Raw genomic sequence first — 25,497 nt, 5'->3', positions numbered from 1 at the left:
TAAATTTAGGAGCATGTTAACCAGATTACCAAAAAATAAAGGATACTGTTAAACTGCAATGATAACTCCTCAAGTTGAGGCAAGTTCCACAAACCTTCCAGACGTACAACTTCATTATTATCAACTTCAAGCACCTGAAAAATAAAAGAAAACAATATTCTATGCATTTAAAACTAACCAACCTAGACCAGAGTGACGTTGTATCCCGAACAATTCAGTGGGAATAAAAAAGAAAGCAGCTAAAGGCTCTGTGGGTAGGGAAGGAAGCAGATCTGTATGCTCTCATTGTGAAGGGGAAACTCATCAGGCATTAGGGTAGGGAAGTTTGTCACTACACTAAGCTACCACACTACACTTACATACATCCACACGCTACCTTCTCACTTCACAGAGGTCTTGGTGTTAAAGGTAACAGTAACACCAAAAAAATGAAAGTGCCCTGCACTGACAAAAATTGTGTGTTTGTTTCACAAAGGCTACTATCGTTTATATAAATAAGCTGACGTGTAGCCACGGGGGCAGCCATTCAAGTTGAAATAGGGCTAAATGGCACAGATTACATAACAGATAAGCTCTGTAAAATACAGATCCCACTGGCTACACATCAGTGTGTTTATATAAACTATAGTAGGGGTTCTAAAGCAAACACACAACTTTTACCAGTGCAGGGCAACAGTACATAACATTCTAATTATTTTGATACACTTTCTTTTTTTGGTGTTGCTCTTCATTTAACATGAACTACACCTTAAAATACAAAAAGAATATAAATGCTTGAAATATAAGGGTTACTAGAATACTAGAATTTTAAAAAGTCTACTCTGTCCTCCCTTTCTATGTAAGTGGAAAATTTAAAAATTTTTGAAGTGTTGTTCTCCATGTAATGAATTAAAAGATAAACAGAAATGTCATTATAAGGACAGGATAATATAGAAAATAGGGCTTGGAAGAGTTAATGCCCTTTCTTGCAGTGTATTATACTGATGAAATTAGGAACTAAAGGTCAGGTCAAGAATACTTGCAAAAAAAGTAAGTGTTTGCAGTAAGTTTTGCAGCACTAGTGTGCCACAGTGCTGGGCATTTCACTATATGAATTATGCATACCCACTGATTTTTAGGAATGAAAAAATTATTGTGGCAGGTTTTGCCACAAAAAAACATCCATAGACTCCAGTGGGCACCAAAAAAAATTTGCACGGTATGGTATTAACACACCACATTTTTTTTCCTTTTCACAATTATTTTGGCGAAGTAAAATGGGACAGATTCATTTATCACTGCAGATTTCTTTATAATTTTCCTTTCATGGTTCATGGAAGAAAATTTATATTTACATACATTTACACACATATATACACAACATGTATATGATATGGCGAAAACTATGAGCATGATCATACAGAGACAACCCTTAACTACCCTTTCATACAAAATTACAATATCTTTGGAGTTGTACTTCATTCTTCATTACTGTACAGGCATTAACAATAGAGGGTGCAGCTCTGAATCTTCCTTCTCCAACATTATGTTAATACCCGCACCACTAACTGATTACTCACATATTTTTTCTATGTGGAACAGTGCTGCCCCCTTTCAGCTAAGGAAGGTAAAAAAAAAAAAAAGCAAAAGGCAAATACAGGTATAAGACTTGTTTTCTAGAATGCTTGGGACCTGGGGTTTTCCAGATAAGTGGTCTTTCCATAGTTTGGATCTCCATAACTTAAGTTTACTAAAATATCATGTTAACATTAAATAAGCCCAATAAAATTATTCTGCCTTTAGTATGTGTTAATTAGATCTTAGTTTGGGATAATTTAATAGGTACTGTTTTATAATTACAGAGAAAAGGGTATGAATGAATTAAAATGGAGTCTATGGGGGATGGCCTTTCTGTAATCTGAAGCTTTCTGGATAATGGGTTTACGGATAACAGATCCCATACCTTTACAATATAAATTTCAGTTGTTAATCACCTGCTTCCTGCTGTGTAAGTTCCCACTGTCAGCTATTTTAGCTGGAAATTAATTTCCTGTATGATAAGTATCCAAAGCATAATTGCATATACTGTATATAAGTAAAGGCAGCAACGAGTGACTAATAAATTACCTGAAGTCGTCGTAACATACACAAGTTGCTAGGAAGAGCACAGAGCTGATTAGCTGAGAGATTCATGTGAGTAACTTGTCCCAGATGCTCTAAATGGCATAATCTTGTTAGCCCCTAAGAAAAAAAAAATTATACACACACACACATATATATATTCATTTACACAGTTTATCCAAAGTTTGTACATCTCTTTTTGCATATTTCTCTGTAATTCAATGTTACCTTCTTTGAGAGATTGATAAGGCATGACTCAGCATACTCCATTTTCAGTATGGCATTTTCCATCTGGAACTTGCTTCTCAGGTCATCATAATAACCAGAACGCATAGGATCAACAACCTGATAAAAGAAAGGCATTGCTTGACTATCTTTTATTTCTGCTTACTCTTTTCATCTGGACTCAAAAGTTTAAGTAGCAGAAAGTAAACACATTGATGAATAACACATTTATGTATGAAAAATGTTTAGACTGAGTGAAAACAAAAAAAGACCTTAGGCTAATGTACACAGGGTTGTTTTTGCATGTGTATAAATGCAGGCCAAGAATCAGCCCCTCTGCTGGCATCAGCCTTCTCTTGTGAGTGCACCTGGAGCTACTTTGTCAACCTGGGTCAACAGAGCGGATTTAAGCTCTGAAATGCATACTTGCTTACTGCACCAGGCCGGTGCAGTCACAGGAGAAGGCTGATGCCAGCATTAATCCATGAGCTTAAAATCAGCCACCGGTGGCATTAGCCTTACGCTTAAGGCACATGTAGCCTATCTCTGCCATCGTATTACAGTGGGTGGAAAATGGTCAATATCCCCCAGTTCCTCTAGTTATTCATGTGAAAAGAAACCAATTGAATGCAGGTTGTATTTTTCCCTAAAATCCTCAAATGTGTATATATGATCTGTCATGAATGGTGATGAAAGTCATGTGATGGTATAATTGGGTACATCACAACGGGCTAAAATATGCTAGGGGGTTATGCACGGCAAAGGCTGTAGCAAGTGAAAGTGTTCTATGGCATATGGCCTGTGCTCAGTCCTTCCTGCCTTCCCTTTTGAACTGAGCTGCGCCCATTACAATACAGAAATATAAATGTTTGGGGGGGAGATTAGCTGAGAGATTCATGATGCAACTGCGGTAGGCACACTGCAATTGTGCCCAGTGCATCGGCCCTCTTGTGGCCACAACGCTGGAATTCTGGGGAAAAAAGAACAAAAAACATGGCACCTGTGCTTAAAGGAAAAGGAAAGGCTCACTCGCAGCTACCTTGGGCTGGTGCTGTTTTCTTCTAACAGGAGCACCAGCCCGGGATAAAAGGTAAGCGATTAAAGTCACTGGGGGGTTCCTGGGGGTGCCAAATATAGGCTGTGATTAGCTATTGGTAGCTCCAATGTGGAGTAATAGCCTATAGGAGGCTCTGTTTTGCAGTACACATGGTTTTGATACAACTAAAGCTTGCCATCAAGGCAGGAATTAAAAAGCACCTGCTTTAAAGGAGAAGGAAAGGCTAGTAAAGAGTTAATCTCAAGCTGCAGGCATACCTTCAGTTGTCTCAATAGTGCCTTTAAGTCTCCCCATATTTCTCCTGTTCAGAAGATCTGAAGCCAAACAGCTGTGTAAAGAAAGTTCCCATAATGCCTCGCTCCTGCACAGACACTGAGACCAAGTGAACATGCTCAGTTCGCTGGACTATGAGTCAGCTTCCTGCTGATTGGCTCAGATCCACATTCCTAAGGGGGGGGGAGTGAGCCCTTAGCATTCTTGAGGGAGGGGGAGCAGGAGAGAGCAGGAAGCTGAAAGCTGCGTGTCTGTTGCAGAGGAAAACAGACACAACTAATCTTTTTACAGAGAAGTCTGTGAGTGCTTATGGCTGTATTTACATAGACCTTTCTGATAAAGCTTACTTAGTTTTTACCTTTCCTTCTCCTTTAACCCTTTTACTGCCAGCTGTTTTGGTCAAAGCGGAACTTGTATTGCCAGACAGTGTTTGAACATTTTGCACTGTTTCACTTTAGGGGCCTTTCCGTTTACCCAGGAAAACAATATATCGTTTTTTTCAGAACAACCTAAGCTTTCAAAATATGGTAGAATTTTTGTGTAATTCCAATTCTGTAACAAGATATAGGCTTCTAAATGTCTAAAAATGCAAAAAATATCTAATTTTCCATAATATAAACACACATACTAGAAACAAAAATTATTTTATGAACGAATATACAACTGATTTTGAAAGTCTCATGTCTCCTGAACGTGCCAATACCAAATATATATAGTTTTATCGAGATTTGTCACTTGTATAGGTCAAAAACTCCCAGCAGTACATTAACAAATTTCCAAAGCACTGCTCCAGAAAGCTGCATACTTTAGATTTCAAGGACAAAATTTCCACTAACAGAAGGTTTATCCCAGAAAATTGTACATTTTTGGAAAGAACAGATTCTGGGGAATACAGAATAGGCACAACTTTCTGTCTACTCCAAACTATCAAGTCGCAATGCTTTCCTAAAGTTATTGGTTTTTATCTAAATTTGTGATTTTTTTAAAAAAATTGCTTCAAAGCTTCCAGTCTATAGTATCTTATCTCCTACAGGTCATAAAGTAACCAAATAAAACACCCTAAATATGAACGCCAGGGGTCCACTGAACAACTTGATGCCCAATATGTATAGGTTTAGCTAAGTATGTGGCATGTAGGGGCCCCAATGTGAACATACCCCCATATGATCTATCATTTCTGTCATTTTAGCTCCTGCAAAATCAACACATTTACATCATTACATGTGGGATAAAACTAGTAAAAAGTACGCTCACCCCAGAAAGTCATATATTTTTGGAAAGTACACATTCCCCCGAACCTAAAATGGGTACCCATGTCTTTCTACTCCAAAGTACCAAGCAACACAGCTTTTCTAAAGTAAGCAATTTTGATGACATTTCCAAAAATCCCCTCAAAGCTTCCACTTCGCAGCATCTTATCTCCCACATAGTGTTAGGTACCAAGATAAAACACCCTAAATATAAACGCCAGGGGTCCACTGAACAGTTTGATGCCCAATATGTATAGGTTTACCTAAGTATGTGGCATGTAGGGGCCCCAATGGGAACATACCCCCATATGATGTATCATTTCAGCTCCTGCAAAATCAACACATTTACATCCTTTATGTGGGATAATGCTACAAAAAAAAGTACACTCACCCCAGAAAGCCATATATTTTTGGAAAGTACACATCCCCCCGAATCTATAATGGGTAAACATTTCTTTTTTCTCCAAAGTACCAAGCTGTAAAGCTTTCCTAAGTTTGCAGATTTATATGACATTTAGAAAATCGCATAAAAATGTTGCAATTTGCCGCATTTATCTCTCACAATTTCTTGATAAAGATCAGATAAAGGCAAATCACCCCAAATAGGAACACCTATGGTCTACTGAACAGTTTGATGCCCAATATGCATAGATATACCAAAGTCTGCGGTATGTACTGACCCCAAAATGAAAATAGCGCATAAGGATTTCTCGCCTGCCAGCTCAGCTTTTGCACACAGAGCCCCCTGTCAGTGTATTATGTGCCGAAACTTCCCCTAACTATACAGAGACCCCCACAAAACCATATATTTTTGGAAAGTACACATTCTGACAAATCCAACAAGGGTAAAGAGTCCTTTCTACACCAAAGTACCAATCTGCAAAGCTTTCCTAAAGTTATTGGTTTTTATGACATTTCAGAAAATCGCCTAAAAATGTTGCAATTTGCTACATTTATCTCACACAATTTCTTGCGTACAAAGGCAAGTCACCCCAAATAGGAACACCAGAGGCCTACTGAACAGTTTGATGCCCAATATGCATAGATATACCAAAGTCTGCTGTATGTACTGACCCCAAAATGAAAATAGCGCATAAGGATTTCTCGCCTGCCAGCTCAGCTTTTGCACACAGAGCCCCCTGACAGCGTATTATGTGCAGTAACCCCCCCCTAACTATACAGAGACCCCCAGGAAACCATATATTTTTGGAAAGTACACATTCTGATGAATTCAAAATAGGCAAAGTTATTTTTGTACACCAAAGTTACACCTGGCAAAGCTACGCTAAAAACAGATCAGGAACACTTATACAGGGATAAAATGCGATAAAACCACAAAAATTGTGCAAATCAGTGAAACAACAAAATAAGTCACATGACAGTGTAATTAGTGGTCAGAATATCTGATCCAATAGTCACGCTGTCAAAATAAACAGTTTTTAGGTAAAAGAAACTAAAAACAAAGTGGCAAAATGAAAAAAAAAAAAAAAAACCCCAAAGTGTTTGTGTATACATGTGTGTACATGTGTAAAAGTTGTGTTATAGTGTGTAAGTGTATATATGAGTGTAAATAAGTGTATAAAAGTGTGAAAAATTAAAAAAAAAAAAAAAACTGCTAAAATGTGTGCTGTAAGTGTGTGTAAATGTATGTAAGTGTGTATAAATGTATGTAAGTGTGTGTATGCATAAAAAAAAAAAAAGTCCTTACCTGTCCTGAAGACCCGATCGCCTCCTCTTCAGTGGGCCGGCCGGCAGGGGGGAAGTAGGAAGCAGCAGACGCGATGCGATCGCGTCTGCTGCTTCCTGGAGGGTCCTGCGAGCGATCGTCTCGCAGGACCCTCATGACAGCCCCCCTGGCATGTTGCCCAGGGGGGCTGTCATGGATAGAAGCTCTCTGCAGCGGCGGCACATGCGTATGGGACACGTCGTTGGCATTTAAGCCCTTTTACTGCCACGACGTATACCATACGTCGTTGGCAATAAAAGAGTTAAGGCCACTTGGCGCAACATCCAATGGGCTGGTGAGCAACATATTGCTTGCAAATCACTGGTTGGGAATCACTGGTCTATAGTATACTATATTACAATCAATAAGTTTTGTCAAGTCCTGCATTATGTATGGAGTTATGGGTCAGTGGTGTTATCCTTTAAAAAGAAAAAAAAACATCTCTTGTATTCTCCCCACCCCCATTAATCTGTTTCATAGCCATTTCTTCTCTCACTAAAGCTATTACATTAGGCTTATTGGAGGCACAAAATAGATTGGAGGTACTGTATACATTTCAAGGTTTAGAATTTTTAAAAATTAATGTTATAGGCAATGTGTTTTCATAGAAACTAGTTCCTGTAAAAATACTGGGATGTGTTAGTACCATTTTAATGTTAGCTAATGACAATGGCTACTAAGACAATTTTTAATTAGATACCTTCAGTGTTTCAAAGTAGCCAAGAGCTTCCTTTTCATAGACTAAAGGATCCAGAGCTCGCATGAGAAGAATGATAGTCAGCAGGCACCCTAGAAGATAAAAAGATACACAAGCGCCTCTCAAATAAATGGACATAGTTGAAACTCTAAACCAAGCGACATAATTTTCACCACTATGCCATTCTCTCAGGTAGCTTCAAGGGCTTCTCTTGACATTTCTGTAACATATATCTTTCTTTTCAGTTTGCTATAAGCATCCATATATAGGTCATTTTGCTTTATATTACAAGCTGAAAGGTCGCTTTTTTTCATCCATAAGGCCACAAATACTGCATCCTTAAAATTCTACAACACCAAGTACACTCTATCCACTACACTGAAACGCATATCTGGTTTGTCTAAAATTATTCAACAGAGCATGAATAATTGTGGGAAATATACAGGAAAATGCTGGAAAACCAAATAGCATTTAAAGACTAATGGCCTGGACAGGGTATTGTGTTCCTAAAGGAACATTGCTGAGCAAAAAATTAAATAACTGTCCTCAATAAAAGTCTACATCAATCATCTGCATGCATAGGTTACAAACAGCCAAGATGCAGACACTGGTGCTGTCATGCCATTACTGCTCAAAAGAGCTTATTTACTGCTTACCACTGTATATTTGAAAGAGCACTTCTAATTTCTATATTTATGACACTAGCTTTATAAAACATGCCTGTTTTATTAATAAACGGTGTACCCACAGTTTGCTGAATGTATGCTTTTTTTTTTGCAGTCTTTAATTTATTAAATACACTTGATTAAAAAGGATCTTCACCCTACCGATAACAGCAGTATAATACGAGAACAATCCCTTAAATTGGACAATTATGGTATCACAGTCTAATCATACAGCTTTAGGTTACTGGCAAATGACTTATCTCCACAAAAATTTCCCACCACCATAAATGTGCGGTGGGAAAACATATACAGCACTTCATCTAAAATTTCCTTAGGGCAAAGTGGGAGAGATGTTTTACAACATCAATATTCCCCCGATAATTGGAAGTTGTCCTATCAAGCTCCACAAAGATATACAAGATGTTTAAATCATTTTGAGACAGCTAGGAAAATTTTATATGGCTGGTATCTGTCCCCAGATAGGCTGCATTTATGGTGGGAATGTCCGGGTATATAGCTTTGGACAGAAACAGTTAACATTTTGTTAGCTATTACAGAAGGGACCTGTGCTATTACACCAGCCTTGGCTCTACTGGGGATTATGGATGTCGAAACATCACATAAGTGGGTTATAGCAGTCTATCAGATAATTTTTGAAGTTCGAGCTATGATAGTTAGGAATTGGAAACAGCTCCAGGTCCCGGACATCAATTGATAAAACAAACCTCTTTCAATGCTGATTATGAGCAGATGGAAGCTAGACTTATTAATGATGTGCACAAATTTACTACCCAAAACACTGTGATGTGCAACATGGCAAGTTAGTTGTAAGTAGTGAATGTAAATAGATTTATATCTAAAGAAAGGCTAAAATAAAGCTACACAAAAACATACACTTGTTGTCAGGTTCCAGTTCCTGAAGATCCTTGCAAGATTTCAGCTCCTGTTGCAAGACATTGCTCTTGCCCTCTGACAGATCCAAACTGTGGGGAAGACCAAACAAGACACAATGCCTTAAACAATAGATTTATTATAAAAAGGGCTAAGACTGAGCACAATCTAAAACATTTTAACCTAAACTTGAACATAGATTTGCCAATGCAAACCCCTGTGGGTGTATACATTTTGTTTAACCCTTATCATTAACACCCTGTAAAATATATACTTTATACCTGTAAATTAAGCTTAGTGATGACAATTGCGTCACAATATTAACTGAAAGTTTTAGTAAAAAAATAATTTAGAGGAGAACTAAAGCTTAACTAAAGAAGATGTCTACATTAGAAATGTTATGTTCTACATTATTTTCTTTACCATCTCAAGGCAAACACAGCCCTTTAGAAGGGAAGATGCCCCCAGAAGCTCCCGTTTTCTTTTCTGCTGATTCACTGCACACTTGCTCTGTGCTGCTGTCAGTTACTGAGCTTAGGGGCTTGATAATTTGTGACAACCTCTAAGTTTATCTTCTCAACAGTTGCCCAGAGCACACTGAGCATGAGTGTCACTAACAATACTAACATTGACTGGGAGCTCCTGTATATGCATATGGTACTGTTTTAATATGTGTTCTGTGCTAAGGGTGCATGAGTAAAATATAAGATTCATTTAACAGAACTAGTTACTGCACACTGCTATTGAATTTATATCCCTGGAAGTTTGGAAATCTGGATTTCACTCTGAATTTTTTTTAAAAGCTGCATCACATGTACTGTGTTTAGTGTCACTCTCTATGGTTCTACTGGCCCTCTCATAGTTGGGCTTTTCTGTAGTTTTTGGTAAAAAATGCTAAATTTCTACTTCTTAATACTGGGTTATATCAATTGTTTAAGAAACTAGCATCAATAAGGGGATCTCTTCTGTATTGTCTGCCTTAAAAAGTCAGGCTAACATAAAACTAAATGTAATAAAATGGTTGATTTATCACATTTTGTAAAATGTTCAACTGGAGTTTTTTCCTTGAAAACGTTTCACCACTCATCCGAGTGGCTTCTTCAGTTCAAATGACTGGTAGGGAATTCCCCGGTATTTAAACTCTTGATGGTAGTAGAGTCACAGACATCCAATCACAATGGTTCCATTGAACTTGTTCAGTTAGGTGTTAGCTGAAACTGACAGGTGTAAGAAGGTATGATCCAATCACAATGGTACCAAGATTCTCATTGATGAAGGTGTTAATCCTTCAAAGTACATGACTGGAAGTGTGAACTGTTGTGAAACTGCCGGGGTAAGGATGTCAACGCGCCATTGTATGTTGGTGACAAGCGGTGTCTCAGGCCCCCTCCTCTGTTCAGGGATGGTTTTTCCAGGCTGGCATAAATGGCCTCTTTCACACCTCTTTCGAACCATCTATCCTCTCGGTCCAAAATATGCACGTTACTGTCCTCAAAAGAGTGTCCTTTGTCTTTGAGGTGTAGATAGACTGCTGAGGAGTTTGCCCGCCTATGTTGGGCCATTCTCTTACAGAGAGGTTGTTTTGTCTCCCCAATGTATAAGTCTGAGCACTCTTCACTACACTGGACAGCATAGACCACATTACTTTTCATGTGTTTGGGTGTAGGGTCTTTAGGGTGCACCAGCTTTTGTCTCAGGGTGTTGCTGGGTTTGAAAAACACAGGAATGCGATGTTTGTTGAAAATTCTCCTAAGTTTTTCTGATGTTCCAGCAACATATAGAATGACTATGTTGTTTCGCCTGCTGTGTTCCTCCCTTCTGTTTGTAGGTCTGGTCTTTTTGTTGGTCTTTGATTTGGTTTTGATGAAGGCCCAGTCTGGGTACCCACAAGTTTTCAGAGCTCCTTTTAGATGTTTATATTCTTTCTCCTTAGCCTCTGCATTGGATGCCACCGTTTCAGCCCAATGATTTAGAGTCCTAATTACCACCAGTTTCTGTTCCAAAGGGTGGTGGGAATCAAACAGCAAGTACTGGTCTGTGTGGGTTTCATGTATACTTCAATATCCAGGTCCCTCCCCTCTTTGATAACTATAGCACAGTCCAAAAAAGCCAGTTTGCTGTCTTTCACATCTTCCCTTGTGAACATGATGTTTTTGTCCACCGAGTTTATGTGTTTGGTGAAGGCTGGAACCTTGCGTTCTTTAATTTTGACCCAGGTGTCATCCACATATCTGAACCAATGTCTTGGTGTTGTTCCCTTGAAGGTGTCCAGGGCTTTCTTTTCCACTTCTTCCATGTAAAGGTTCGCTACAATTGGAGACACAGGCGAACCCATGGCACAGCCAGTTCAATGGAACCATTGTGATTGGATGTCTGTGACTCTACTACCATCAAGAGTTTAAATACCGGGGAATTCCCTACCAGTCATTTGAACTGAAGAAGCCACTCGGATGAGTGGTGAAACGTTTTCAAGAAAAAACTCAGAAAAGTCCAGTTGTTTTAGACTTAATTCTACTAGATACTGTATATCATGACCTGGATGAATGAGAATCTTCATAGATAAAATGTTCAAGTTTCAACAAAAACTGGGAGTCAGATAGACTACAAAGTAATATCATCCAAATAGAAAGCTTTATGTCTGCTTGCTCAGACCTGCAAGAAAACAATGCAACAAAACAACCAGAATGCAAAGCATATATTCTTAAAGAAATGTGCTCAGTTTGGAGTAAAACATATAATGCCCTCCATAATGTTTGTGACAAAGACATATTTTTGTTTTCTTTACCCCTCTGCTCCTCTGTGTAAAATTTTAAATCAAACAATTCAGACATGATTAAAATGCACATTCCAGACTTTAATTTAAAGTTATTTGTATACATTTCAGTTTCACCAAGTAATGGAATGTATAATAAAGCAGTCATGTTTAGTACTCTGTTGCATATCCCTTGCATGCAATGACTGCATAAAATCTGCGATTCATAGACATCACCAGGTGCTGTATCTTCTCTGGTGATGCCCTGCCAAGCCTCTACTGCAGCCACTTTCAGTCCCTTTAAGTTTCCTCTTCAGGAAATAGAAGGCATGCTTAATTCGATTTAAATCAGGTGACTGGCTTGGCCATTCAAGAATTTTCCATTTTTAGCAGTATGTTTTTAGCAGTTATGTTTGGGATCATAATCTTGTTGCTGGATGAAGCACCATCCAATGATTTTGGAGGCATTTACTGGAACTTGAGCAGATAAGATGTTTCTATACACCTGCCATTAGCAGATACATCATCAATGAAGATAAGTGTGCCAGTACCTGTGGCAGCCATATATGCCCATACCATAACACCCCCACCATAATTTTTTTACAGATGAGCTGGAATGCTTTGGATCTTGGGCAGTTCCTTTTTGTCTCCAACCTGTATCTTGACATCACTTTGTTAATCTTGGTCTTGTCTACTCATAACACTTTTTTCCAGAATTCTGCAGGCACTTTTAAGTTCTTTTTAGCAAACTGTAATCTGGCCATTTTTGTGGCTAACTAGCGGTTTGCATCTTGTAGTGTAGCCTCTGTATTTCTGTTCATGAAGTCTTCTGTAGATAGTAGTCTTACACAGACACATCTGCCTCTTGAAGAGTGTTTCTGTCAAGATCTGTGGGAAATCGAACTTTGGACTGTATGCTAAACTGTGACTACATTAACCTACTGAGCCACAGGAGGCTCTTTGAGCAGTGTTGGGTCAGTTGTCCTGATGTGCATCCAGCATCTCCACCTGCTTCTCTTTTGTCTCCACCCATCTTGTTAATCACAAGTGTTGTTGGTCAAGCAATTAAGGGGCTTTACAAGCTGGCTCCTTACAACAGAGAGGTGCTTGATCATTGTTGCTGCTGAGCCCGATATAGCCTGCCATCCTGCGATTCTATGATTCCTGGTTCTTGAGCTCCCTGCTTGTGGCCTGCCTGGTTCCTTGCTCCTGGTTTCCTGTTCCCACCTGGTACCTTCTCCTGTGGATTCTCTGGTTTACCTCCGGCCAGTATACTCGAGCTTGTTTGCCTGCTGCCTGCCACTGACCTCGGCCTGCCTTACAGACCTTGCCAGTCTTCTGCCAGCCCTGACCATCTTGCCTGTTTACAGACAAGTTTTATCAGTCTGTTTTATCTTTGCCTCATCACAGGCCTGTATCTGAACTCTTATTTTTGTTCTTCTTTTCATCTGTTTTGTTAAATCCATTATTGGTCCATTGAATCTACAGTATTTGCATAACCTCACTATGGCCTTCGCTCACTATCCAGGGTGTTTCCCTGGTTACTCAGCACATAGGCTCCAATCGGCTGGTCACTCACCAGTGGCCAGTCTTGACAGTTTCTAATCTGTTGGACATGCGTTTACAGACTTTACAGAGCTCACCAGTGCATTCTTTTTTCATAATGATATTCCAGACAGTTGATTTTGGTAATTCTAAGGTTTGACCGATGTCTCTAATGGTTTTATTGTTGCGTAATAATAGCTTCCGTGACTTTATTGGCACAGCTTTTCTCCTCATATTGAACAATGGCAGCTACAGACTCCTGAGTAATCACAAACACCTGTAAAGCCAATTGTCCCAAACATTGTGGTGCCCTGAAATGAGGGGGACTATGTATAAAAGTGTTGTCATTTCTAAATGGTGAAACTGAAATATATGCAAATAAATTAAAGTCTGGAATGTGCTCTTTGTCCCAAAGATTATGGTGAGCACTGTATGCCTGTATATCTCTATTTTCAAATGTGAATAGCTATCATGCCCTGAATGCTTTCATTTCATATCCCTTGGACACTTAGCTATGGTAGCTGCTGGTTAGTAAAAATACATAGAGGTTATAAAGTAGAATGGGTCTGTTCAGCTGGAGGCCTAAGGTCTGCTGAACAGCACTGAAATAGGCTGTAGCTAAACAGCAGTCACAACTTAGGCAATGAGATATCTGGGGCCCCCAGGTGAAGTACAAGAGAGTGTCCCTTAGGACCAAGTGGGTGGGAGGGTGCCTATGTTTCTTATCCGTCCCACCCCTCATGAAAACAACACTTCCAAATGCATGCAGAACATCTAAGCATTGGGTCGATTTGCATGTCTTTGAGCTTCAAAATGGACCCAGAGACCTGTGAAAATTTAGAGGAAGGCAGTTTTCAAATTGCAAAAACGATGGTGATTTGCCTATTTTTGCACTTTGAACCCTGTCTTCTCATAAGTAAATGAACTGTAGTGGCAAGGCTAAAACTGCAGGCTGAAGCAGTAATACAAGTCTGTTCCTCTCTCTCCCTCTCCTCCTACCTTTTCCTCCTTCCCCTCCTATCATCTCTTGCTCCCCACCAAATCTATGCAAAACAATGAATCACAAACTATGTATAGGTATAATTGCTTTACCGGTTGTATGCAGTGACATGTCTGTGAGTTTAGGAACATGCATCATCAAAACACCAGGTTTGAATCTGTTTTGAGTGTCAGTGTTTCTAAAATAGTTCAATGTAGTCTTTGTGGTCTACTTGCATTTACTTGCTGATAAAGTGCCTAATAAGTATATCCAGACAATTATCAGGATGATACAAAAGAGTGAGATACACAAATAGATAGGTTCAAACCTGAAGAATTCATTCTCTGTAGCAGAATCACGAAACCAGGATTCTCGTCTTCCTGCAGAGAGAGAATTACAGATTAATACACAAATCACAAAGCTACATTTTTTTACCCACACCAACACTTATATCCATTATAATCTGCCCATGAGCCCATTTTGCTCATCTTCACCTGGATAAAGGATGCATTCCTTCTTAGCTTCTCCATCTTTCCAGAGGACCTGGAAATTGTACTGGCAACAGGGGTCATTAATACATTCTTTGGGAAGGTCACACACCTGTAAGAGGCATACAAGACTGCATAGTGACTGAGAGATGCAAAGGTTAGGCACTCAAAGGAGACAAGAGAGTACAGATGCATGCAAATAGAAAACATGCAAAAGTTACACACTACCATAAACACAAAGGCATACAAAATTATGTCAATAACTATCAGTTGTTACCCAAAATAAACTTCTCTTTTCTTTTCTCCCAGCAGTTCTCCATGAAACAAAAATAGGTCTATTATTAAGAAACAGAATCAAATCCTCCTGAACCTACAAGAAACAAAACATAACAGTTAAAAAAAAATCCAAATTTTTAACATAAACATTGTAGTATCTGGTTACAATGCAGTGCTCAAAAACAAAGTAAGATAAAACCATATTAGGTATGTGTGTATTTTATTTACATGAATATTCTATTTCTACTTTAAAATAAATCACTTATTGTTGAAAAAAATTTGCTCTATGAGGTGTGGGGAATAAACACTTGCACATTTTGTAAATGAGACAAAAAAATGTCCTAAAATATTGACAAATGTCTGCTCCATTTATTACACACTTCATTCCCCATCTTCATAAGTTTCATTCCAATTAGCTTTATGTCTGTTACAAAAGCAATCTGACAGAATGTTAAAGTATGAGTTTTTAAAGGGATAGTAACACCAAAAAAAAAATGAAAGTTTTTCAAAGTATTTATATTAATTAAAGTACATTGTATTATTGCTGGTAAAACTGGTGTGTTTGCTTCAGGAACACTACTATATCTATATCTTACTCCTGATGAAGCGTACGCGTTGAGTTTTATTTGCCTGATTACTTTCTACAGTCTGTAAGTAGTTTTATTTTTAGCAGATATTTTATATTAAATGATTTTACACTATTTTAGCGTTTTTCCTCTCTCCATTTGAACTGGGGATTTGTCTACATCCGATCTGGTCTCCTACTGTTGAGCCTGACTCCGTCGCCCTCTGGTGAGCTTTTTGAGTCACTACACACAGTGGTGGATATAATAATTTGTTTAACACACAATAAGGTGATTGATTTAGTTATTTGAACAAAGTTTCAAAACGTTATCACACTATCAGTTGTTTTGTTTCACTTTATACATGCGCTTCCTTCACACTTTTCTGGACATATTATACAGAGTGCTTCTCTGAAATAATGATTTGCTTTAGCCAGCTTTTCAGAATCAGAAAGCAGAATGTCATTTTATTTTCAATGTTAGTGTGTGCCCTGTTTAGTGGCATGGCAAAACAAGACAGTGGATTCATAATGGTATTTGGCAGCTATCTCATTGAGTCATTAGGTCCAAAGATTGGACCTTGGCTATTTAGATGCAATGTAATATGCAGTTACTATACCCTATGGGGCACAGTTTTCTTGCAATGGTCATATAAAGCCAAATTTTTCTCATCCATCAATAGGATTAATGGAAAAGTGGCTGAATATTTTTTTCAGTACAAAAGTAGAATAAATGAAAAACTGCAGAAGACTAAGGGGCACATTTACTAATCCACAAACATCCGAAAAACGTCCGAATGCGTTTTTTTCGTAATGATCGGTATTTTGCGATTTTTTTCGTAAATTGTCGCAACTTTTTCGTAGCCATTACGTCTTGCTCATAAATTGTTGTGACTTTTTCGTAGCCATTACGACTTTTCCTTGCCGTCGCGCCGAGTACGAAAGTTTCAGATTCATTCAAGCTTCAGTATCGTGACTTTCCTTGGGCCAGGTTGGAGCTGCAGAGTGCCATTGAGTCCTATGGGAGGCTTCCAAAATCATGCAAAGTCTGAAAGTTTTGCCCACCGTTTACGAGTGCTCAATACGAAAAAATTGCGACAATATACGAACAAGTCGTAACGGCTACGAAAAAGTTGCGACAATTTGCGCAAGTCGTAACGGCTACGGAAAAGTCACGACAATTTACGAAAAAGTCGTGACTGCGATGAAAAAAATCACAAAAAATACGAAAAAGTCGCAAAATGTTAGTTTCCAGTCCGAATTTTTCCAATTCGGATTCAGATTCGTCGATTAGTAAATCAGCCCCTATGTATGCATAAGGGCTGAATCATTACCAAAAAAAAGGCAAAACCCAAACACAGTGTTTTTAACACACAACATAAGTGCCACCAACAAAACAATATAGGTATACCCATTCCTTAAATAATCCTCCATCAAATATAGTAACATATGTGCACATAAACATTAGTTACTATTATTAAATCACTAACTAGCATGGAAGCATATTTGAAAACTTAATTTAAAGTAGGGATGGAACGAATCCAGGATTTGGCCTTTTTCGGCAGGGTTCGGATTCAGACGAATTCACTTTCCTGGCTGAACCGAACTGTAATTAGCATATGCTAATTAGGATTTGGAAGGGTTAAAAGAAATTTTTCGCCATTTAATCCTTCCAAATCCTAATCAGCATATGCTAATTAGGATTCAGTTTGGTATTCAGCGGAATCCCTTACAATGGATTCGGTGGTTCGGCCGAATCCATCCAAAACTGGGTTCGGTGCATTCTTAATTTAAAGGAACAGTAACACCAAAAAATTAAAATGTATAAAAGAAATAACATTATAATTTACTGTTGCCCAGCACTGGAACAACTGGTGTGTTTGCCTCAGAAAGACTTCTATAGTTTATACAAACTATAGCTCCTGTGTATCTACGGGGGCAGCTATCTAAGGGTGAAGACACAAGGGGCGATTATTGCGCGCTCGATTTGCCGCGGCAACGCAATTGTTCTATATGAGCGGAAAAAGTTAATTAAAAGTTGTGGCGACTAATCGCTCCGTGTGTCTTGGCCCTAAAGGTGAAAAGGCTCAGGTGACTTAGCAGATAACAGATAAACTCTGTAACATATAATGGGGGTTTATCTGCTATGTAACCTGTGCCTTTTCTCCTTTTTTCCAGCTTGAATGGCTGCACCCATGGCTACACAGCAACTTTTTTATATAAACTATAGTAGCATTTCTGTAGCAAACACACCAGTTTTACCAGTGTAGTGCAACAGTACATTATATTTTAATTAATTTAAAACTTTCAAATTTTGATGTTACTATTCCTTTAAAATGACCATAGGATCTAGAAACAAGCCTCTTTTTTATCCAGTTCAGAAAACATTGAAGATTTATAATGTCAATTACACTACGCAAACTCACTTCGACTGGGTGAGAGAATGTTACTGACACACACGGTTCATCCAGACTGACCATAACACATCGAATGGAAACTGGGTGATCCGCTGCATAGAAAGCAAATGGGAAATTCATCAAACCAGATTTGCACGTTTTGCGCCTTAAAGGAATGATAACAACAAATTATAAAAAGGTTCCATTTACCTTTGAATATAAATGATTATTTACAAACACAAAGGAAAGAGCAAAACAATAAAATGTATGCATAATTGAGCGTGGCTTGGTACCACTCCTATAACAAGCTCCAATGTGCCCCTTCAACCTGTTGCAATGAAGCAACCACAAATGAGCACAATAAAGCAATTACATAAATAAGATCATTTTAACAATAGAGGACCCTACAAGTTCTTGTAAGGCCTAGTCTACATGGCAGATAACAGAAGCTGAAAACATTGTTACATAAAAAAAAAGGACTGTTGTTCCCAATAAATATTTTATTTTCAGATGCATATAATACACATACATATATTGTATTTTGCTGTCCCTGTAAGGGATGAGATAAAGATCCATAAAATGCATGGGTGTGGCTAATTCTGCATAGGAAAATGTTTTATTGTACTGAAGTGTTGCTTATATTTTGGTTGATATGCAGAGTTACCAGATTATCCCCTTATTTACGCACATATATATTCTGAATGTGACTAAAGGAGAATAACATGTGCTGACATACACACTCTCTGAAAACAGTGCAGAGGGTTGTTTCTGCTAATGTTAATATGAGAGAATTGTTTTAATACTCTCAATGTGTTTGATGCACTTCTGCCACCTTCATAAACACTTGGGCACATAAACTACAACATGCTCCCTGCTGTTTTAGTCAAATTATTTAAAACACAATAGGAGGGTTATGGGATGTACAAGAATGTATGTGATTTCTATAAAATGAGTCAGTAGAGGGAACATATTGTATATTCCACTCCTAAAATTTCTTCTAGACAGATGCAAACAGAATATAAAACAAAGCATATAGAGGAGTCTTTAAGAATATTATGCTATTTCAAGCTACAGTGTGCTAAGCAAAAATTGTACACTAACCACAGGGTATCAGTTGCTCTACCCATAAACTTGTTGCCCTTTATTTCACTGCTTAATTTTCTTACCTCGTCCAAGAAGCCAGCGATGATAAAACCAAGCACTCTGGTCATTTGGGTCAGTAAAGAATGCATTCTGTACAAGTTCTAGCTCTGTAATTAAATTATGACATGTGAAATATTAGTAGTGAATAACAATGCTTACTGAAAATCTAATTTGTAACAGTTTATTTTCCAACAAATATTTCCTACTGCTCTCTCCCTCTGACACTCTCAATCCTCAACAATATCCATAGTGTACAAGAATACAATTTAAAAATAAATTTCTAATTTATTATCACATGATTCTGAATTTCGGCTATGCTATTACCCCCAATGTTCTGTAGGCAATTTTTACCCAAAAAAAAAAAAATAAAATAATAAAGTTGGGTTGTTGCTCATTTTTCTTGATAGGGATGTGCAGCAGTCACACTTCTTAAAGTGCTATTTAGTGACGCAGGCTACTGATTAGCACAGAGAATTACTATCCCCTTCTTATCAGGTCCTTGGGGCAGAATAAAAGAAGTGTCAAAAATTTGCCACTAACCCCTTTAATACTGTGACTTTCAAAAGTTTCTCCCTTCTCTCACCATTTAGCAGGGCCTCTTCTGTAACTCTACCAATTCTAAGTGGGTCTGGATGGATCTGTGGCAATAGTTTGCTACGGTAATGCCAGGAAGAATAGTTTGAGAAGTTTTTGCCAATTAGAGAAGTAGTAAATTCAAGCTCTTCAGGGAGTGGAACAGATGAGGACTGTGTAACAATCCTCCGGTAATCCCAACAATGAACTGTATAATATAAAAACAGACGTTGGATAAGAGACCAAGAGCACGTTAATCCACAGTAACATTCCATAGTCCCAACCAAGCTCATCCCACTCACAGTTTCGCTCATCAATTTCAAGAAATCGGTTACAGAGTGTCAATTCCCGTGCCCAATCTGGTTTAGGAATGATCTTCATAATCCAGCATCGGTGATACCAGGTCCCATATGACTTTGGGCTTACACGAAGGCAGTTCTCAAGGAAGGTGAGCTCTCCCAAACAAAGAGATTGCATCTCTTCTTCTGACCTCAAGTAGAAAAGAAAACAAATTGTTTTGTAATAGTTTTGTGTTACTATCCCAATTACCTGCAGCCAATATATTCAACACATCCCAGAGACACTGTGAAAATAATATTGTGTATTAGTAAAACATAAACACGTACAATATAATAGGTACAGACCTACTTAAGAAATGCTATATGGCTGTCAATGTAACCACGTGACCAATGAAGAGATTATATTCCTTGAAACAGTGGAAATGCTTACTAGAGTCCACACACTGAGCACTAGCTCACAAGTTAAAACAGATCAGAGTAACTTTCTGACCTTATTGGTCACTGTAAATCCAGCTTTAGTCACACATATTCTTTAGTGAACAATGAAGGCAAAATAAAGGCAAAGGCCTTCCTTCTTAAAACCAGGGTGTATCTTCTCCTTTAAAAAATTAATGTAATGATAATTTTGACATCTGAAAGTATTATTTACATTAAGCTACAGACTTGATTATAGATAAATGCTGTACTGCTCATGGGATCACTGGCCCATGTATTTGTGAGCACCATAGAAAATTATGCTGCTGCACAGTAATGTCTATGGAGATTTGCCATGAAAATCCATTAGTGGTATATATCTGGCTTTTTACTTTCTCAGCTGGAATTCCCTGCATTAAGTGCATTCCCTGCACTTAAGTTTAGTTATTCTACTTCAAATCCTAATAGCTTATGTGAAACACAAGTCTAGTATAGTTCTACTACAGCACTGCGGAAAACCGGCAACTTATTGGGTCTAGCAAAAAAAATAAGCAACAGTGCACCTAATATTCATATTTCTCTCCCCTTGTATGCCTATATTTATTTATACAGGTATTTTGTGTAAGCCATCCTGTATATTAGCTATAGATTTTGAGGGGTACTAAATCCCGTTCAAAGAACAGACAAATGGAAAGAGTTTTAAAGAAAATGAATTTGTTTCTATAATTAGACATGATAATGTGGTTACCGATCAGTCTGAAGCTGAAGAAATACTTCCCTCCTCAGGTTCCATAGAGAAGCAAAATCTGGGTTCAGTGCCAATATCTGGGCAGTCAGATCAAGAGCTTCTTTATCAAGTTGCCCAGTTTCTCGCTAAAATAAACCAGATATACTGGCATAAACAATCAAGTATAAAAAAAAAAAAAAGGCAATAAATAAAAAAAAAAGTGAGTGAAGCAGGTTGTACCTTACTACACAGAAAAGTATGTTGCTTGCTATAGGCGCCCAGCTAATGAGACGCTTATGAGACAATATGAGACAATAGAAAGCATTAGAAAAGCATTACAAAGTGAGGACTAAATTGTCAGATGTTAAGCTTTTAGATACACCGAAGAGAGAAAGTGAAGGAGAAAAGCAAGAAATGCAAAAAAACATGCAGAAGGAAGTATCAAAAGATATATAAGCCTATGAAGAAAGAGAGACACGGAGGAAGAGAAAAATAACAGTGTTAAATTGGAAGAGGAGAGACCAGGAGTAAAGGTGATGGTTTTGTGTCAAGGCACCTTGTGCAAAGCAGCTTGTGTTGCGCTCACATACAGTTGGAGCTTCTTTTCTCTCTCTTTCCGCTTTGCCTCTTGCTGCTCCAAAGTAGTCTTAACTTTAATGCGCCCGTGCTGAATGTACAAATACATTATTGTATATTAAAAACTTGCACAGACACTGACAGACTCACTCACTGACAGATTTATTTTTATCATTCTGACAACCTGGGAAAAAAACCACACCATCCTGGACTATACCCAAGCATTCCACATTCCCTCTGACACACAAATATGCATGGCCTGCCAGAGAAACACACTCATGTGTGCCAGGGCAATTAATATACTGCACTGATGTCTATCTATCTCCCTCTCTCCCACAATTTTATTTCCAAACCCCCTTTCCTCCAGTGTCCCTTTCACTCTTCCACTTTATCTGCTTGCATATGTAATAAGTTCACCCTGCTACCTAAAGTAGACTAATTAGTCTGTCCCCAGACTAGACTTTTCAAGAGCTTTGAGGACCACATGACAACTAATGATATAATTTTATATATCTGGCCCTTAAACTTGTAGTTTAATAACTGGCATATTATACTCCCATATGGAACAGCTGGACTGACTGAATGGCCCTCCTCTTCCATGATCTTTAGCAGTATAATAGTTTATACCTTGGTTTTGTTTTCTTTTTCTTTCCTACTTATCCCTGTCCTTAATCTATGCACGCTGCTACTGCACATCAATAACAATGTTAATTGCTTTTAGGCATTTGTAAATTTAAAATGCACAGGTTCTTTTCACTAAAAGACCAAGTACATGTACATACACATAAATGTGTATTTACTAAAATAGTGCATGCTTCCGTTTCTGTATCTGCTGCTAAAAGGAGCAGATTGTGTACACAAGTAGGCAGCACATGGACAGCCAATGGGCATCCACGTGTAGACATCAGTTGAAATCCACATGCAGACACCAGTGGCCCATTGAGGAAAAATGGCTCAGTTTTGAACACAGGTGCCAAATTAAAGTGCAGTTGCCAATAGCATCCAGATTAGCAATTAGTGTTGAACAGTCTACTATAAGTAAGAAAGTGACAGCAAAGACCTTAATGGATTTTACTGGCAATTACACTTGTTTAAGGTATCTCTTACATTAATAAATGAGCCCATGGAAGCATATGCAGGAGCAAGAGGGAGTCTTCTACAGTTTTGTGCCCCAGATCTCCCTACCTAAGGTGCAATCAGAAAGTAGGTACAGAACAAGTTGTTTGACAAGGAAAAGGGCTCAATTTTGCACTCAGTGTTTGACCTTACACCTTAACAAATAAACCCTATTATGTCTTAAAAGAACTGTCCAAGACATAGTTATAAGCTGCCTATACTACCTTTAGTTTTTATGCAACTCTCAAACATTCATTCAGCTTGCAAACATGTGTAAAGTTTTTATGTATTTACCATTGTAATTCAAAACTAAGAACAGCTCCTGTCAAAAAAGAAAAAAAAAAAGAGAGAAAAAACTGAATTTGTGAAATCAATCAATTGTGAAGTAATAGTCTAAAAATAAACATTTGGCACCTAAACTGCCATGAGGTTTTTTGACTGCTGCTGTCCAATTGCCATAAGCTTGCTAAAGCGAGCACTATAATGAATTAGGATAAAAGCTGCAAACTCCCATTCTGCTTCTATTACTTTCTGCGCTCAGCTGACTGTCAGAAGCCCAGGGGCAGTGGGGACACGTGACTCGCCACAGAAAAGAAGGGTGAAGGTTTAGGGGGACAAATTGAGAGACATTGATGCTCACTGCTTTAGGGCTGTCGAGCCTTCGGGCTAGTGCAGCAAGCTGAAACAGGACTACAGCTGTTTTATATATACAGCTCATTTATATTTACGTGTGGATTTATTATACACCTATACATATTAGGCTGGGTGCAGGCAGACACACAGTCTCTGGCATAATAAATAGGCCCCCGTGTGGCGCGCTAAAAAATCAGTGACTGGAGGAAATGAGTGAAAATACCAGGCCCCGGTATACCTCCCAACCTTCCTGCTTTCCATTACACAGACTGAAGTCCCGGATCGCCGTTTAAATGTCCAGCTCCTTGGTTCCTCCCGGCTCACTCACCCGAAATTTCGTCACATCTCGCGAGATGAGATCGTGACGTCACGCCTATAGAACCTCGGTGACGTTACACTGAGCTACAGTAGCAGCATGTTGTGGGCTGCTCACAATTTCACTTTTACTTTTGCCAGGAGTAAAGAAGCTTCGCCTTCAGCATTTGACCTACTTGTGTAATGGGAGACAAAAACCCGCACAAACACATTTTTATGCTGGTTACGAGCAATAGACAATAAGCTAAAAAAAAAAAGAGCTGTTTCTTCCTGGTTGCCTATGCCCCATCCCCCAATGGCCCCTCCCATCAGTACAAAGGACACACAGACATTGGTAGCCAGGGCCCCCCTAATACATTGGTAGTCAGGGGTTACGTTTTGCATTGGTGCCAGGGCAGGGACCCCCAGTGTCCCCATACTATGGGCCACTCCCCACTGCAGCATCCTCCAGCTCCCTCCCCTAGTATCCTCCAGCTCCCCCGCGGCATCCTCCCCAATATCCTTGAGCTCCCCCCTGGCATCCTTGAGCTCCCCCCATCGTCCTTCCCAATCATCCTCCAGCTCCCCACTAGCATCCTTCAGCTCCCCCCAGCATCCTACCCAGCATCCTTCAGCTCCCCCCCAGCGTCCTCCCGAACATCCTTCAGCTCCCCCCCAGTGTCCTCCCCAACATCCTTCAGCTCCCCCCCAGCGTCCTCCCCAAAATCCTTCAGCTCCCCCCCAGCTACCTTCCAAACATCCTTCAGCTCCCCCAGCGTCCTCACCAACATCCTTCAGCTCCCCCCCAGCATCCTCCTCAACATTCTTCAGCTCCCCCCCAGTGTCCTCCAGCTCCCCCGCAGCATCCTCCCCAATATCCTTGAGCTCCCCCCTGGCATCCTTGAGCTCCCCCCATCGTCCTTCCCAATCATCCTCCAGCTCCCCCCTAGCATCCTTCAGCTCCCCCCAGCATCCTACCCAGCATCCTTCAGCTCCCCCCCAGCGTCCTCCCGAACATCCTTCAGCTCCCCCCCAGTGTCCTCCCCAACATCCTTCAGCTCCCCCCCAGCGTCCTCCCCAAAATCCTTCAGCTCCCCCCCAGCTACCTTCCAAACATCCTTCAGCTCCCCCCAGCGTCCTCACCAACATCCTTCAGCTCCCCCCAGCATCCTCCCCAACATTCTTCAGCTCCCCCCCAGTGTCCTCCCCAACATCCTTCAGCTCCCCCCAGCGTCCTCCCCAACATCCTTCAGCTCCCCCAGCATCCTCCCCAACATCCTTCAGCTCCCCTCAGCATCCTCCCCAACATCATGCAGCTCCCCCCAGCGTTCTCCCCAACATACCTCAGCTCCCCCCAACATCCTACAACTCCCCCCAACATCCTCCAGCTCCCCTCAGCGTTCTCCCCCACCCCTCCCACTCGCCTGCCTGCTGCATCCGGCTGCTTCGTCCACCTGCGTCCCCCGTCTCTTCTTAAGTCCCCCATTTCGCCGCTGCCCATAATTCAGCATCTATTACCAGAATTCCAATGACATTATTGATGTAAGAGGGCTTTGCCTCAGACACGGTTGTGGTTGATGCCTCAATAATTATGCAATTATGCACATTGTTGTTGAAAATTTTCAAATCAGGTTGGCGTGATTTCCAGTCATGACATGTGCACCCAATCCTTTAGATGCATGTGCGCTGAGCCTAATGCCTCTTGGCAGGAAGGGAACCCTGGAGCTACTGCCTTTTCCTGAGGTGGTGGTAGCTTGAGGGTTTCTATGAGTCAATAGGTGCAGCTGCGCCTATTTGGAATAAGAGGCAAGGACCAAACAGTGCCAAGTACAAATATACA

The 25,497-nt window shown here is 39.6% G+C and overlaps 1 protein-coding gene across 3 annotated transcripts in view; it reads right to left on the bottom strand.

The window, feature by feature from the left end:
• Positions 1–23,742, bottom strand: part of rabggta (Rab geranylgeranyltransferase subunit alpha) — a 29,502-nt gene extending 5,760 nt beyond the window's left edge. Inside the window, exons 1-16 of one of the 3 annotated variants that reach the window (XM_012959761.3) lie at positions 23,692–23,742; positions 23,025–23,052; positions 21,595–21,705; positions 21,060–21,184; positions 19,901–20,088; positions 19,609–19,806; positions 19,049–19,132; positions 17,913–17,995; positions 14,926–15,018; positions 14,655–14,760; positions 14,489–14,540; positions 8,888–8,976; positions 7,332–7,420; positions 2,329–2,445; positions 2,107–2,220; positions 47–134 (exon numbers count right to left, since the gene is read on the bottom strand). In XM_012959761.3, the coding sequence (XP_012815215.1) occupies positions 47–134; positions 2,107–2,220; positions 2,329–2,445; positions 7,332–7,420; positions 8,888–8,976; positions 14,489–14,540; positions 14,655–14,760; positions 14,926–15,018; positions 17,913–17,995; positions 19,049–19,132; positions 19,609–19,806; positions 19,901–20,088; positions 21,060–21,184; positions 21,595–21,705; positions 23,025–23,027 (1,540 nt within the window). In that variant the 5' untranslated portion in view covers positions 23,028–23,052; positions 23,692–23,742. 3 annotated transcript variants of the gene reach the window in all.
• Positions 23,743–25,497: the final 1,755 nt, after the last annotated feature.

This window comes from Xenopus tropicalis, chromosome 1 (genome assembly GCF_000004195.4).
Source record: "Xenopus tropicalis strain Nigerian chromosome 1, UCB_Xtro_10.0, whole genome shotgun sequence".
Taxonomy (NCBI): domain Eukaryota; kingdom Metazoa; phylum Chordata; class Amphibia; order Anura; family Pipidae; genus Xenopus; species Xenopus tropicalis.
This window is presented reverse-complemented; position numbering and strand designations above follow the sequence as displayed.